The 14,223-nt window shown below is 40.6% G+C and overlaps 1 protein-coding gene across 5 annotated transcripts in view; it reads right to left on the reverse strand.

Annotated features, from left to right (window-relative positions):
- The window catches only part of TNRC6A (trinucleotide repeat containing adaptor 6A), a 97,269-nt gene that overhangs the window by 30,568 nt on the left and 52,478 nt on the right, over window positions 1-14,223 (reverse strand). For 3 of the 5 annotated variants that reach the window (XM_084882696.1, XM_084882695.1, XM_084882697.1), the window contains exon 5: window positions 10,319-10,726. The exons of the other annotated variants lie outside the window; for them this stretch is intronic. In XM_084882696.1, coding sequence (XP_084738822.1) covers window positions 10,319-10,726 — 408 coding nt within the window. The remainder of the gene's footprint in view (window positions 1-10,318; window positions 10,727-14,223) is intronic. 5 annotated transcript variants of the gene reach the window in all.

Consider the following 14,223-nt stretch of genomic DNA (forward strand, 5'->3'; position numbering starts at 1 on the left):
GTATCTGTTTGGGGTCCTATAACAAGTTTTTAAGAATTACAAAGTCTTTTCCATTATATTTCCATTAATTGGTGTTCATATTCAACCTGAAATATTGTAGACAAGTTTACAAGGTCTTTGCTATTATATTTCCATTTCCATAGTGTTTACATTCAACCTGAGACATGCCCACAAGAAAGAACAATTTCAGTTCTTCTCTTCTTCATAAAAATTTAACTTACCTGCATAGCCATAAGTTAATCAAAAGACAACAGAAAAGTTAACTAATATTTTGAAGATCACCGAATGACTATGATTAAAAATCAATTGCTGGCCCTAGCTGGTTTGGCTCAGCGGATAGAGCATCGGCCTGTGGACTGAGGGATCCCAGGTTCAATTCCGGCCAAGGGCACATGTACAGCTTTTGGGCTTGGTCCCCAGTGGGGGACATGCAGGAGACAGCTGGTCAATGATTCTCCCTCATCACTGATGTTTCTATTTTTCTCTCCCTTTCCCTTCCTCTCTGAAATAAATAAAAATGCATTAAAAAAATCAATTGCTGATATTGAAGACTATTAATGATCAGTCATATAACCCAATAATCTTACATTTACTGCTTTTTATTATCATCTAGTTACTTTATAGCAGGCAGGGCAGGCAGTTTTAATGCTTCTAACTTAGTTTAAGGATCTGGTATAGTTAGCAATTCTTCATAGAAGATTGCTGCATTTTGATAGTCCTTAGGGGGTAGCTTAAATTTCAGTTCTCTTTAGAGAATCAGCATATGCAGTGCTTTTATTTTTATGTATTTATTTAAATATATTTTTTTGATTTCAGAGGAGAAGGAGAGGAGAGATAGAAACATCAATGATGATAGAGAATCACTGATCAGTTACCTCCTGCACACCCTATACTGGGCCCGCAACCTGGGCATGTGCCATGACCAGGAATTGAACACTGACCTCCTGGTTCACAGGTCAATGGTCAACCACTGAGTCATGGCAGCCTGGCTGCAGTGCTTTTAACACACATGCTTAAGTCATGCCCTAGACTTATTACTAATAGGAAAATCAGACACCATTTTCTCTCAAAGCACTACTGTTAAGCAACAAAAGGTGATGGAATGAGATATAGCAGAAAAGAGTACTACTACAAAGACACCAAAAATGTATATATAATTCAACATATTAATTTTAAAGTTCTGTAAGTGACTGATTTTCACTCCATTTAAGAATCATTTTAAAAAGATACACACACACCTACCGCATTGATTTCAAAGAGGAAAGGATAGGGAGAGAGAAAAAGAGAAACAAATGACAAAAGAGAATCATTGATCGGCTGAACTGAACCGTGAACCAGTTGACTGAGCTGCAATGGCCGGGCAAGAACTGCTTTTTAAAGCTGACATCTTTCAGTACCCACAGAAAATTAAGGGTATCAAAAACCAGTCCATCCTACTAGATAAAAAGAAATCAGCACGCCAGCACCTGAACTACCAGCAATACCCCCCAGCACTACGGCCACGTGCCTCATGGGCCCTTTGTCACCAAGTCCGAGAAGCAACCCTAGAGCACAGGTGACTGCCTCCCGCCCCTCTCGAGGTACCTTCTCCCCAAAGAAAAGAATAATCCCACTTATTTACTCCCTTTCCTCATCTCAGAAAGATTTATCCTCGATTCCTTCCTGCGCACAGCAAATTCAAACGTTACCAAGCTCAAATCTATCCACTTTTCTCCGAATCTAAAGCAATGAAGCCACCATCGTCGCCTCTTTACCGGCTATAGCAAAAGTATTTCTGTTGCCATTATTTGCTCTCTGGTTTATGTATATATGTATATGTGTTGCCACATCCATACAGCAGGAATAAGAATATAAGACTAGGAATATTAGACAAAATTACCCAAGTTGAAAATAAAGGGAGGGACCTGAAATTTAACAATGAAACATCAGATACATTTCCATAACAGGAAAAAGCTGGAATATTTGTCATCAGCACTACTAATCAATCTTGGGCTGGAAATACTAACCATTGAAATATGATCCCAAAATGAGGCAAAGATAGTAAAAAAGAAACAGAAAAGACTGACATTTTAAAAATAATATTTTCTATATTCCAGGAATAATCAATAAGAAAATATAATGAAGAAAAAAAAAAAAGATCCTCATTGTAACAATCCCAAAAATCTATGAAGCAATCTGGAATAAAGCTAGAAAAACCCTTCAAATAACATGTGATTGAATTATTGCATGCCATACTGAAGGCAACTTGATGAGTATGGAAATTTTCTCCACAGGAAGCGGCAACAGTGTTTGAAGTTTAATCCAATTATAAGAAATGGCTGACAAGAGTCTGTAACTTGGTTAGGATTAAAAATTCATATAAAACAAATGAAAAATTTTAAAAACCTCAAAAAGAAGAGTGCCAGGTGGGAAGGGAACAGAACAGCATCTCCTGCATTACACAGCACTGCCCTGCCAGAGCATGTAGACACTTCAACGGAGCAGAGCCCGACCCGTAAGCATGCTGAAGGTTAGCTTTGAATGAACAATACTTTAAAAAGATGTTTTTAAATGAGGCAATTTTCCAAACAAATCTAAGTGTTAAAAGAGGAAAACATAACATTATCAGCGAATGAGAACTTTCTATACATGAAATCAAAGAAATTTACAAAATGGCAGACTTGACTACTTGCCAAAAACAATAAAGCTTTTAAATGTCATCATACATCAAAAGTGAAAAAAAGAAGAAAAAAGCCAGTAAAATACACATTTTCAAACTAACTCTATCCTAGACTTTGAAATGTTAGTGAAAATTTCCCTCAGAATCTGGTCCCAGCTTCACTGGGAGGTGGTGATGGTCTAAGTTCACTGTCTCCTATGTATTCTAGTAAAACAAGGAGATATGCCAACAGTAATTATTCAACAAAATTCCATTTTTTAACTTGGAACTTGATACTCCCAAAAACACTAAATTAAAAGACTTTTTCAAAATTGCATTTACCAAGGGTGAATCACAAGGATCTTTTTAGTTATGGAAAATGTTGCAGCTTAGCTACAAAATGCAGAGATGTGTGTGTGTGTGTGTGTGTATAGAGATACTAATCTAACAAGCTGTAAAAGAATAAGACTGCTCAACAATCACAGCTAAAACATTTCCCAATCAGAGTACTTTAGATCTGGAAGACAAATAATCTAATTCCTTACAGACAAGGAAGCTAAAACTCATCATGATAGAAATATAAGTGATAGAAACATGAGTGAGTAGAAGATGCCCATAAAACTCTTACAGGAAATAGTAAGGAACAGTGCATGTGGAGCAAAGGGCACAGTGGAGTTTTGGTGAGTGTATGCAAAGTACAAAATTTTACACAGTGCACTGCTGAGGCCACTAAGATTTGGATGACTGCATTTCACTGAGATACAGCAAGTCCAAATGTCACCAGCACCCTGCTCTCACACAATTACCTTAGAGAGCGGAGCAGCTCGAGCACCACCCTGAGGAAGAATGCAGCAGTGCCCACAGCCTGCCCAGGACCATGGAGAGCATGTGTGGGGCAGGAGCGAGACTGCAGAGAAGTCAAGTGATTAATTCAGGATGAAATTAGAGCTAGGAAAGCTCATTTATTTTTCTTATTAAATTTTTAGCATATTTAGGTAAATATGTGCTTTCTGCCTTAAAGACTTTCAATCTCTCCAGAAAGGAAAGATCTTAAGAAATAATACTTGAGCCCTAACAGGTTTGGCTCAGTGGATAGAGTGTCGGCCTGCGAACTGAAGGGTCCCGGGTTTGATTCCAGTCAAGGGCATGTACCTTGGTTTCGGGTACATCCCCAGTAGGAGGTGTGCAGGAGGCAGCTGATCAATGTTTCTAACTCTTTATCCCTCTCCCTTCCTCTCTGTAAAAAAAAAAATCAATTATATATTGATTCATATATATATATATGAAAGAAATAATACTTGAAATTTTACAGTATTTTCAGAAAATATGAAATGGTATCATTGGAAATATGAGAATCTTAGATGTATAATTTCAAGTATCACTTACATGAGAAAATACAAAATGTTTCTTTTAGTCATTCTAGCCTCTAGTCCAGGGTTTGGCAAACTTCTGTAAAAGTCCAATCAGTAAATATTTTAGGTTTTGCCAGCCAGGTGTTCCCTGTGGCAACTACTCTGCCAATAAATACTCTGTCACTGAAAGCAGTTAGACAACATGCAAAGAACTGGGAGTGGAGACCAACAGGCTACAAGATTAAAGACAATGGTGATACCACAACTAAATGCAACACGTGGACCATGACTGAATTCTTTCTGGTTTGAGAACCAGGTTGGGGAAGGAGGGGGGACAGCTAAAGGGCATTCTGGGGCTGGGCTCTAGCTCAGAGGGCGAGTGCCTCGGCCAGACCAATGGTGGCAGCAGTGCAGACAAGAGAGAAAAGCTCAGAGACATTGTGGAGTTAAAATGAGCAGGGCATGGTAAACCCATGACCTTAAGAAGGAAGAGGGGAGTCAAGCATGATATTAAGATTTCTAGATGGGTGACTGGATGAATGGGGACGCCAAACTTTTGAGTAATGGATTCAGGAGGAGAAACTGGCATGTCGTAAGATAATGAATTCAACTTTGGACATGCAGAGCATGATGAGTCCCAAATCAGCTGAAAACATCCAGACTGGAACACATGAACCTAAAAATGGGAGTGATCTGAAACAAAGCTACGGGAAGGAATAAAACCTGAAAACTGTTCAATGAAAAATGAAAAAATGAAAGGGCTTTAAGAAGAAAGTAAACAATAAAATTGTAGATACCTATTAAGATAAAAATAGCCGAGACCAGTTTGGCTCAATGGATAGAGCGTCGGCTTGGGGACTGACGGGTCCTGGGTTCGATTCCGGTCAGGGGCATGTACCTTGGTTGCGGGCATATCCCCAGTGGGGGGTGTGCAAGAGGCAGCTGATCGATGACTCTCTCTCATCGATATTTCTAACTCTCTATCTCTCTCCCTTCCTCTCAGTACAAAATCAATAAAATATATATATATAAAAAAAGATAAAAATAAAAAGTCTGGTTTTTGTTTTTTTTAATCACATTTAAAAGTAAAATCAAGTCTGTACTTGACATTCACAGATCAGTGAGTGACCTTGGAAAGAGCTATGCTATTTATTAATCAAGTGAGTAGAGTTAGATTACAAAGGACTAAAGTAGATTGCAAGTATAGGCTACTACTTCAAGAACTCTGAGACAAAGTGGAGGAAAGAAATTCTATAATAGTCTCAAGAGAATGGGAGTTTAAAGGAATTTATTTTATTTATTTTTGCTTCTTTCTTTTTTTTTTTTTTCCTGTCACTTCTCTCCTCCCCTCCTAAAGGAATTTATTTTAAAGGGTGATAGATCCAAAACCAGTTTGGTTCAGTGAATAGATCGTCGGCCTGCAGATTGAAGGTCCCGGGTTCGATTCCGGTCAAGGGCATGTACCTTGGTTGCAGGCACATCCCCAGTAGGAGGTGTGCAAGAGGCAGCTGATTGAGTTTTTAAGTCTCTATTCCTCTCTTTCTCTGTAAAAAAATCAATAAAATATATTTAGAAAGAAAGAAAGAAAGAAAGAAAGAAGGAAGGAAGGAAGGAAGGAAGGAAGGAAGGAAGGAAGGAAGGAAGGAAGGAAGGAAGGAAGGAAGGAAGGAAGAAAGGAAGGAAGGAAGGAAAGAAGGAAAGAAAGAAAGAAGAACGAACGAACGGGTGATAGAAACTTCAGTATGTTCATAGACCAAGGGGGAAGGTACAAGTTGAGCGAGAAATGGAAGTTACAGGACAACAAGGGTATGTTCCACATTCATTGAAAAGATAGCAAGCCTGGCCCATGTGGCTCAATGGTTGAGCATTGGCTTATGAACCAGGAGGTCATGGTTCGATTCCCAGCTGGGGCACATGCCTGGGTTGCTAGATCCCCAGTAGGGGGGTGGGGGGGGAGGAGGGAGGCAGCCAATTGATGATTTGCTCTCATCATTGATGTTTCTAACTCCCTCTCTCTTCCTCCTTCTGAAGTCAATAAAAACTTAAAACAAAAAGAAAAGACAGTGAAGAGCACAGGTGAATGGACAGTATTTTAATCTTTAAACATCACTGGAAATTTTAATGTTAACATTTATTAATATTTCCCCCAAGTCTTGGTGTTTCACCAATATAGATCAATGTCCCTGAGCTCCTTTTTTAAAAAGATCTAAAGCAAGAAAGGGTACAAACAATAATATAAAAATACCTGCCTGCTGCTCACCTTAAGAAATACACTACTCACTTTAGTATGAAACCCTTGTGTAACCCTTCTGATTACTAGTATATCTCCTTCCTTTCCCATTGCATAACCAAGTGGTAACTTCTCAAAATACTGTATTTTAATTCATCAGTAAGCAATACATTATGTTGGTTTGTATGCTTTATATTTTATACCAGAGGCCCGGTGCACAAAATTTGTGCACGGGGGTGGGGGTGGGGGTGGGGTTCCCCCGCTCAGCCCAGCCTGCACCATCTCTAATCTGGGACCCCTTGGAGGATGTCCAAATGCCAGTTTATGCCCGATCTCAGGGATTGGGAGTAAACCAGCAATCGGACATCCTCTCACAATCCTGGACCACTGGCTCCTAATCGCTCACCTGCCTGCCTGCCTGGTCACTCCCAACTGCTCCCCTCTGCCGGCCTGGTCGCCCCATGCAGCCTGCTGTTCAGTTGTTTTTTTTTTTTGTTTTTTTTTTTTAATATATTTTTATTGATTTTGTACAGAGAGGAAGGGAGAGAGATAGAGAATTAGAAACATCGATGAGAGAGAGTCATCAATCAGCTGCCTCTTGCACACCCCCTACTGGGGATATGCCCGCAACCAAGGTACATGCCCTTGACCGGAATCGAACCCGGGACCTTTCAGTCCCCAAGCTGACGCTCTATCCATTGAGCCAAACCGGTCTCGGCTGTTCAGTTGTTTGATTGTCCCTCACTAAACCCCCTGCCAGCCTGGTCATCCCACACAGCCTGCTAGTTCAGTCATTTGGTCATCCCTCACTAACTCTCCTGCTGGCCTGATTGCCCCATGCAGCCTGCTTGCTCAGTTGTTTGGTTGTCCCTCACTAACCCCCCTGCCGGCCTGGTCATAGGCAGCCATCTTGTGAGGAAGTGAGGGTTAATTAGCCTATTATCTAGGATAAGTGATACCATACTGTGAAGAAACAGAAAAACATTCTTGGGACAACCAGTAGAAATGTGAGTGTCCCCCTTTTGCATAGGGGTGATCATAATACTACGGCTGTCCCTATTCTTAGGAAATTACCTGTGTAAGTATTTAAGATGAAGAGAAATGAATGTTTAGCACATGTATGTCTATATGAGGCGGGAGGGTGTGCATAGGTAAGTAGTAACAACTAATAGATTTGGGTGGACAGCATATAGGGGTTCCCTGTTCTATTTGTTCAATGTCTCTGTATTTCTCATGTAAGGTCGAATATAAAATGTGGGTTGGGAACCCTTCGGCCCACAAAAAAACACTGCAGCCAGCCTGCTAAGCATTGGTCCTCTGCAAATTCCAGTGTCATTCGGGCAGTAGCAGGGCCTGAGGCCTCACAGCTCTAAGGAATCAACTGCAAAAGGTCTCAGAGCACCAACTGAAACATCACTAAGTGTTTCAGCTCAGCTTGCATAGTTGTTTGGTTTGACCAGCACAGGATTTTAAAAAACGTGACATGAGGATGTAAAGGTATTTCAAGCAGGGTACAAAAATCAGTACATTTACCCCTGGTCCCTTCACTCCTTTTCACCTTTTACTTCACTTACCTGCCAGCTTGTGAAGGCATTTTACTTTGCGACCTCTGATTTATAAAGTACCCAATCTCATGTAGGTACTATCCCTACTCCCAGACTGCACTGAATAAATGAGACATGCATTATATGAGGAAAAGGGAGACATATCCAGCATTGCACAAAGACTGTAAAAACATTTCTATGTATATACTGAATGTAGTTATTTAAATGTCAACTCTACCCCATTAACTATCTCTATTCAGGAAACAAAAAGCCAAATGTAAATACAAACAGACAAAAATGAAAACAGATCGGCCCCCACAATTCTGAACTGCATATAGTTTGCAACACAGAATGCCTGTTTCTGGGCCACTGTGTGTGCTGGGATGCTGTCCACATGCTGCTCCTCACAACCACCAGGCTAAATTAAGGGTTGGTCACTACGTATATTGTTCTATTAACCTCTCAGGAGCTGGGACAATGTTAACTGTCTAAGAAGTCTCCCCTGACTCACAGATACCCAGGGTCTATTCTGTGGCTAAAGTTTCTACAACCATTCCTAGCAGTACCACAGAGAAGCTTTAATGTAAATGTGTGACATCTGCTGGTGAGTGGGAATTCACAAATGTTTACAGACACAAAAGCACAAATCTGGTCTCCTGCAGAGTGCTTTTCCTCAACATCTGCACTCTAGTCGCCGGGACTAACAGACCGCAGTCAGGCAGCCGCACTCTCCTCACTCCCACCCCCTCTCCGTGTGAGCGCTGTTTGCGCCCGTCAGGTCCTTTTGGAAGAGGTGGGATACTTTTCCTCCTCAGACTCTTCTGAAGACATCTTCCTAGGCCCACATCTTAGGCCTTCTTGTCATCTGAACGTACATCTGTAACACTTTTGGATTTTTTGAACCATATCCCTTTTTGAGAAGCAAGATTCTTACACTCCAGTTGTTCACATTTCAAAAACAGCTCTGTTCTTTCATTTCCCAAACTGAAAAGCATATTCAAGATATATCATTTTCTCAATTTCCCACCCACTTCCCTGTTTAATCACCATACCACTATTGCTTAGCTTGCAGTAGGTACTCTGTTGTATAATAACCTCGCTTAAGTTTTTAACTGCATTTCTTATTATGCTGATGACTCAATACATCTGCTTCCAATCTGACTTCCCAGATGAACTTAAAACCAACTATCAATTGTTTAGCATCAGGACTGTGTCTAAAGCAGATTTTTCTTCTGAAAAGTGGAGGTCCTCTGTACAACTTTTGAGGGAGAGAATTCATCCAGTGCCAAAGCTATTTGCTTTAGCATGCCACAATTCAATCCTCAGAGCAATCTCACAGATTGGATGGATATTATTGCCTACACTGACAGAGTAGGAAAGGGACTCAGGTGAGCTGAGTGATCTAGCCAAGCTCACCTGGTAATAACTGTCTGGAGGGGGGGGGGAGTATTAACTCAGGATGATAATTCAAGTTTTCATCCATTCCAATAACAACATGCTGTTCTAATTACCTATGCTAGAAAAATTGCATTTCTGTCCTCTTCCTCCTTACCCATCAGAGCCAGTAGGTTGCCAAAGCACAGCATGGTTATTATGAGCACAGCTATGGAGTCAGACAAACATTGCCGAGTCCAGACTCTGCAAGTTACTAGCTGTGAAATACCTAACATGTAGAACAGCTCCTGCTCCATAGACAGAGTGTAGAAAGAGACAGTGCCATCTGCCTGGGACAGCAGAGAGGGCTGCTCGGGTGAGATCACACACATGGAGCATGTAGGTGGAGCAAGGATACAAAAACCAGGTCCATTTGGCTCCAGAGACTGATTCATTGCCAGTATGCCAGTGTTGCCATGTGTGGGAACCTTGATTCTCAATTCTCTATCTGGCCTGTGATAAAAGCTTCAAAATATTTTGAAAAGAGAATGAACAAAGCAACCAACCCTCAGAACCTATCAGACTACATGTCGTAATGCACTGGGCTTTGAGAAAATTGTAACCACACACTAGGTGTACTTTCTGCCTCACCATCATTAGTGAGCTGAGAAAAGCCAATCGAGGCAACAACTGAAGGCATGTGCTGTGTGAACATGACTTTCATGAGTGGTAGCCTTTCAATGGTACATGGTAACTGAGTGATCTAGGCAACTTATTTCATGGCTTGTTTCCTCCAACGAGAAGTGGAGAGAAGAACAACTTACAGCTCACAGGGTTGCTGAGGGTTGAATGCAATAATATGTCTAACTGCTTAGAATATAAATTGAGGGAAGTGTTCAATTTTAGTTATAGTCGCATGATCAATTTTAACTCTAAGCTGCTTATTAAAATAGGTAGAACCTGGAGGAAGAATGATTAAAAAGGTTTTTAAAGTAGGATGGACAGTGACCTTACAGGCAACATTTCAAGACTCCCTATTCATAATTCCCTGTACAGATTGCTATTTTGCCACCCAGATACTAATGAATACAAATCCATTACCCCCAAAGCCATGAATTCATAACCCTGCTCCATCGCTAGTGATGACAGCTCAAGTCTCGTAAGAAACACCTTCTCTCACCTGACTGGTTTTTGCTGTTCTGCACCTCTCCGTTATTTTGTGGCTGTTGGTTTGTTAAAGCACTGCTTTCTGACTGGCTGCTTAACACTTTAACAGCAGATCCCAGGTTTGCTGCTATGACAGGAAAATGCTGACCCCTCTTTAGAAGCTGCTTATGTTCCTGGTGGCGGAATCGTGGTGGTACTTCCCGAGGATACCGAGGCAAGGCCTGTGGTGGCTGCGGCTGCTGTGGCTGTGGCTGTGGCTGTGGCTGTGGCTGCTGTGGCTGCTGCTGTGGCGGCTGCGGCTGCTGCTGATTGTTGGCTGTGGCTCGTTTGGCATTATTATTAGTGCTGGTTGCTGTGGAAGTGCCGTTATTAGAGTTGGCAGGCTGAGGCTGGCTTACACTGGGCTTTATCTGTTCTGGCACTGATCCCGACAAAAGAAAAGGGGTGGAAAAGATTAGCCAGTAAAGTGTACCTCCACAGTTAGCCATCTAAGTAAAAAGGCACTAAGAAAAACAATCCTAAAGGAACAAAGCTTTAAATGTGTGGGGACATCCTCATCCACGGGCTCGTTTTCCTAGGAGAGACCACCACCAGCAGTCATGTTGCCTTCTGCTAACTCCCTATCTAGCGAGGTGGTGGAGACCACCGCCATTCCTGGGTCCATGGCAGCTTGAGCTTACCATCCTAGTCCATTCTCTGATTGGAGAACAAGCACTGATTATACAACTATGGAACTCACAATAAAGTTTTGGTAACCTTAAAAGAATCCTCGATTCCCTAGTAACTGTTCTTAATCTGCTTCATGTTTAATGTATTTATTTGGCCTCTATTTTCATCTTCGAAAGACAACACAACACAAAAACAAGAGTAGAAAATCTGTCGCTTAACATCAGCCTGATCACTGAAGGGTTGTGGGTTCAATCCCCAGTCAAGGGCATACACCTGAGCTGCAGGTCTGGTTGCCTGGCCAGGACATGTGCAGAAGGCAACCAATCGATGTGTCCTTCTCACATAGATGTTCCCCTCTCTCTCCTTCCCTCCCCTCCACTCTATCTCTTAAAAAAAAGGGAAAAATATCTTCAATGAGACTTAAAAATAAAAGGAAAAAAGGAAGGAAAGAAACAATCTGTTTCCTTACAAAAAGGCAAAGTTGATGTTTTTGTGTTAAAATGTAAAGTCTGAATCAAACTGAGAACAGGGAAGTAAATACAAAGATAACAGGATGAAATCTATGAAACTAATCAAAATGGAAGAAATAAATCTCAGAAATAGCTATTTGTCTACTATATGAACAACCAGAAATTACAGAGAGAGAATTTTGAACTCCCAGAAGAGATTAAATAAGTAAACAATGGACAGACATGCATTAGCCAGGTAAGGTGTGCCCAATCTAGAGCCACAGACACAGCCCGGTACATGAACTTCCGGTGCGAGCCTGACGAGGTCTCCAGCCCCGGTTGCCTCCCCTACGCCTGTGCCTTTGGGCGGGTGCAGGAAGCTAACCGAGCCCGTGGCTCAGGGATAAAACTGTGCAGGGCTGTCCTTAGATTACATTATGTGGATTATTTATGTGGCACAAACACAAGGCTATATAAACAGAGGCACAATACCACCTTCAACTTCTGTAGCAGCTTAATGTTTCTGTGAGATTCTGATGCATGTTTACAAATGCCATTGTCACATAAATAAAGTGAAATGTCTCCACATGGGTTGTGAGGAAACTCACAGAAAACTGTTCAAGGCCTGAAATTAAAACAGCCACAACCACTAGCTGGGTTATCCATGTCTTTCTTGTGTACCCAGTCCATCTTGTTCTAGTATCCAGCATAATGTAAACACTCAGCAAACAGAAGCTTTTACTGTGGGCCAAATAAAACAAGTGTTTATTCAAATGCCTACAGTGCGTATGATGCTGTCATGAAGTGTTGGTCATCTGTGTTGTTCCCAATAGTCATCCAATTTCCACTTACACACCCTCAGTTCTAGTCTCCTCTCATTTAACAATCTAGCCCCACTAGTGTTTCCTTTCTCTAAAAAACTGATGGATTTAGATTATGTCACTAACAGTTTTTTAAAAATGTTTTTATTGATTTTTAGAGAGGAAGGAAGAGGGATAGATAGAAACATCAATGAGAGAGGAACATCACTGACTGGCTGGCTCCTGCACATCCCCTAACAGGGATCAAGCCCACAAGCTGGGTAGTTACCCCGACTGGGAATTAAACAGGCGATCTCTTGGTTCCTAGGTAGATGATCAACCACTGAACAAAACTGGCTGGGCAATACTTACTTTTTGTAAGTATTCCTCACTTGAGGATATTTTTCCACTGATTTTCAAACAGAGTGGAAGGGTGGAAGGAGGATTGGGGGAGAGAGTGAGAAACATCAATGTGAGAGAGACATATCAATTGGTTGCCTCTCACATGTGCCCAACTAGGGTTGGGTATCAAAACCATAAGCGAGGTACGTGCCCTTGACAGGGAATTGAATACACAACACTTCGGTCTGTGGGCTGACGCTCTAATCACTAAGTGAAACCAGCCAGGGCAATACTAATACTTTTTAACATATGATTTTGGCCTCTTATTTAAAAATATATTTATTGACTTCAAAGAGGAAGGAAGAGGGAGATAGAGATAGAAGCATCAATGATAAGAGAGAATCACTGATGAGCTGCTTCCTGCATGCCCAACACTGGGGATCAAGACTGCAACCATGACATGTGCCCCAATAGGGAATCGAACCATGATCTCCTGGTTCAAAGGTCAATGCCAACCACTGAGCCACACCAACCAGGCTCCTTTCCATTTAAAAAAAAAATGTTTTTTAGGGCAACTGAAAAGCCTCTTATTAATAATCATTTGGGCCAAGTACATTCTACGTCTAATTTCTTTATGTATGAAATTTTTGTCTCTCAGACAATTCAATGCTCCCAGAATGTAGCAATAATGTATATTCCTTTGTCATGAAAAATATAGGGCATTGGATATTCTAAAGTACCTATAAAACAACAAAAAAGTGTATGTAATTATAATTATAAAATTATAAGAAAAAAAACCCTCAGCTTTTACACACTTAGTCCTGGGACTCAGAGTGGTTTTTGGCACTTGAATATACCTGTAAGTGGTATAGCTACACTCTGCTAAAAAACCAGGCTTGTCTGCTACTTTATGAAGAGGAAATGATGGTGACAACAACTTAATACCCCAACAAGATGATATTTGTGTGAGAGCAACAGGAAAATGTTCTTCAATGTAGTCAAGAAATCAGAATATATATAACCTATATAAAACACTTGAATGACCCACATGAAGACATGCATGAGAACCCTAACACTACCTCAAGAGTGACAGGGAATTTGAAAGCAGGATTTATATGCCACCCAGCAACTCCATTCCTATTTCAAACAACTACTGTTCTTATCAGTCAAGTGCCACAAGGAAACTAAAGCTGAGATAGGTACTCAGTTCTGGGGCTAGAAATAAGTAAAAACATTAATTAAGACAAAAAAATAATGCAGAAAATAAAAACCAAAAACATCTAAGACAATGTAATTATTAATTACAAAATGAAACTAAATTACCTGAAGTTAATCTCAAGTGTAAACATGAGATACAGTAGTAAAGAGCAAAGGAAAAACTAACAGTGTATATAGGTGGAGTGGAGGGCCAAGTTGCTGGGTAATGACTATAAATAAACACTATAAAATGTATTTAAAACATTGACTATTTTGCATGTGTAGTTAAAACTTAGGATAATCATATCAGTAAATATCCAAATCAATGGAATAAGAAGAAAAAAAAGGAAAAAAAAGAAAACTTGATCCATTCAACAGATACAGAAAATGCAATAAAAAGAACATCAATATTGTCGTTAATAAATGTGCATGTGTTAAATTCACTTGTTAATTAAAGCTCT

The sequence above is a fragment of the Pipistrellus hanaki genome (assembly GCF_964339955.1).
Source record: "Pipistrellus hanaki genome assembly, chromosome: 4".
Taxonomy (NCBI): Eukaryota; Metazoa; Chordata; class Mammalia; order Chiroptera; family Vespertilionidae; genus Pipistrellus; species Pipistrellus hanaki.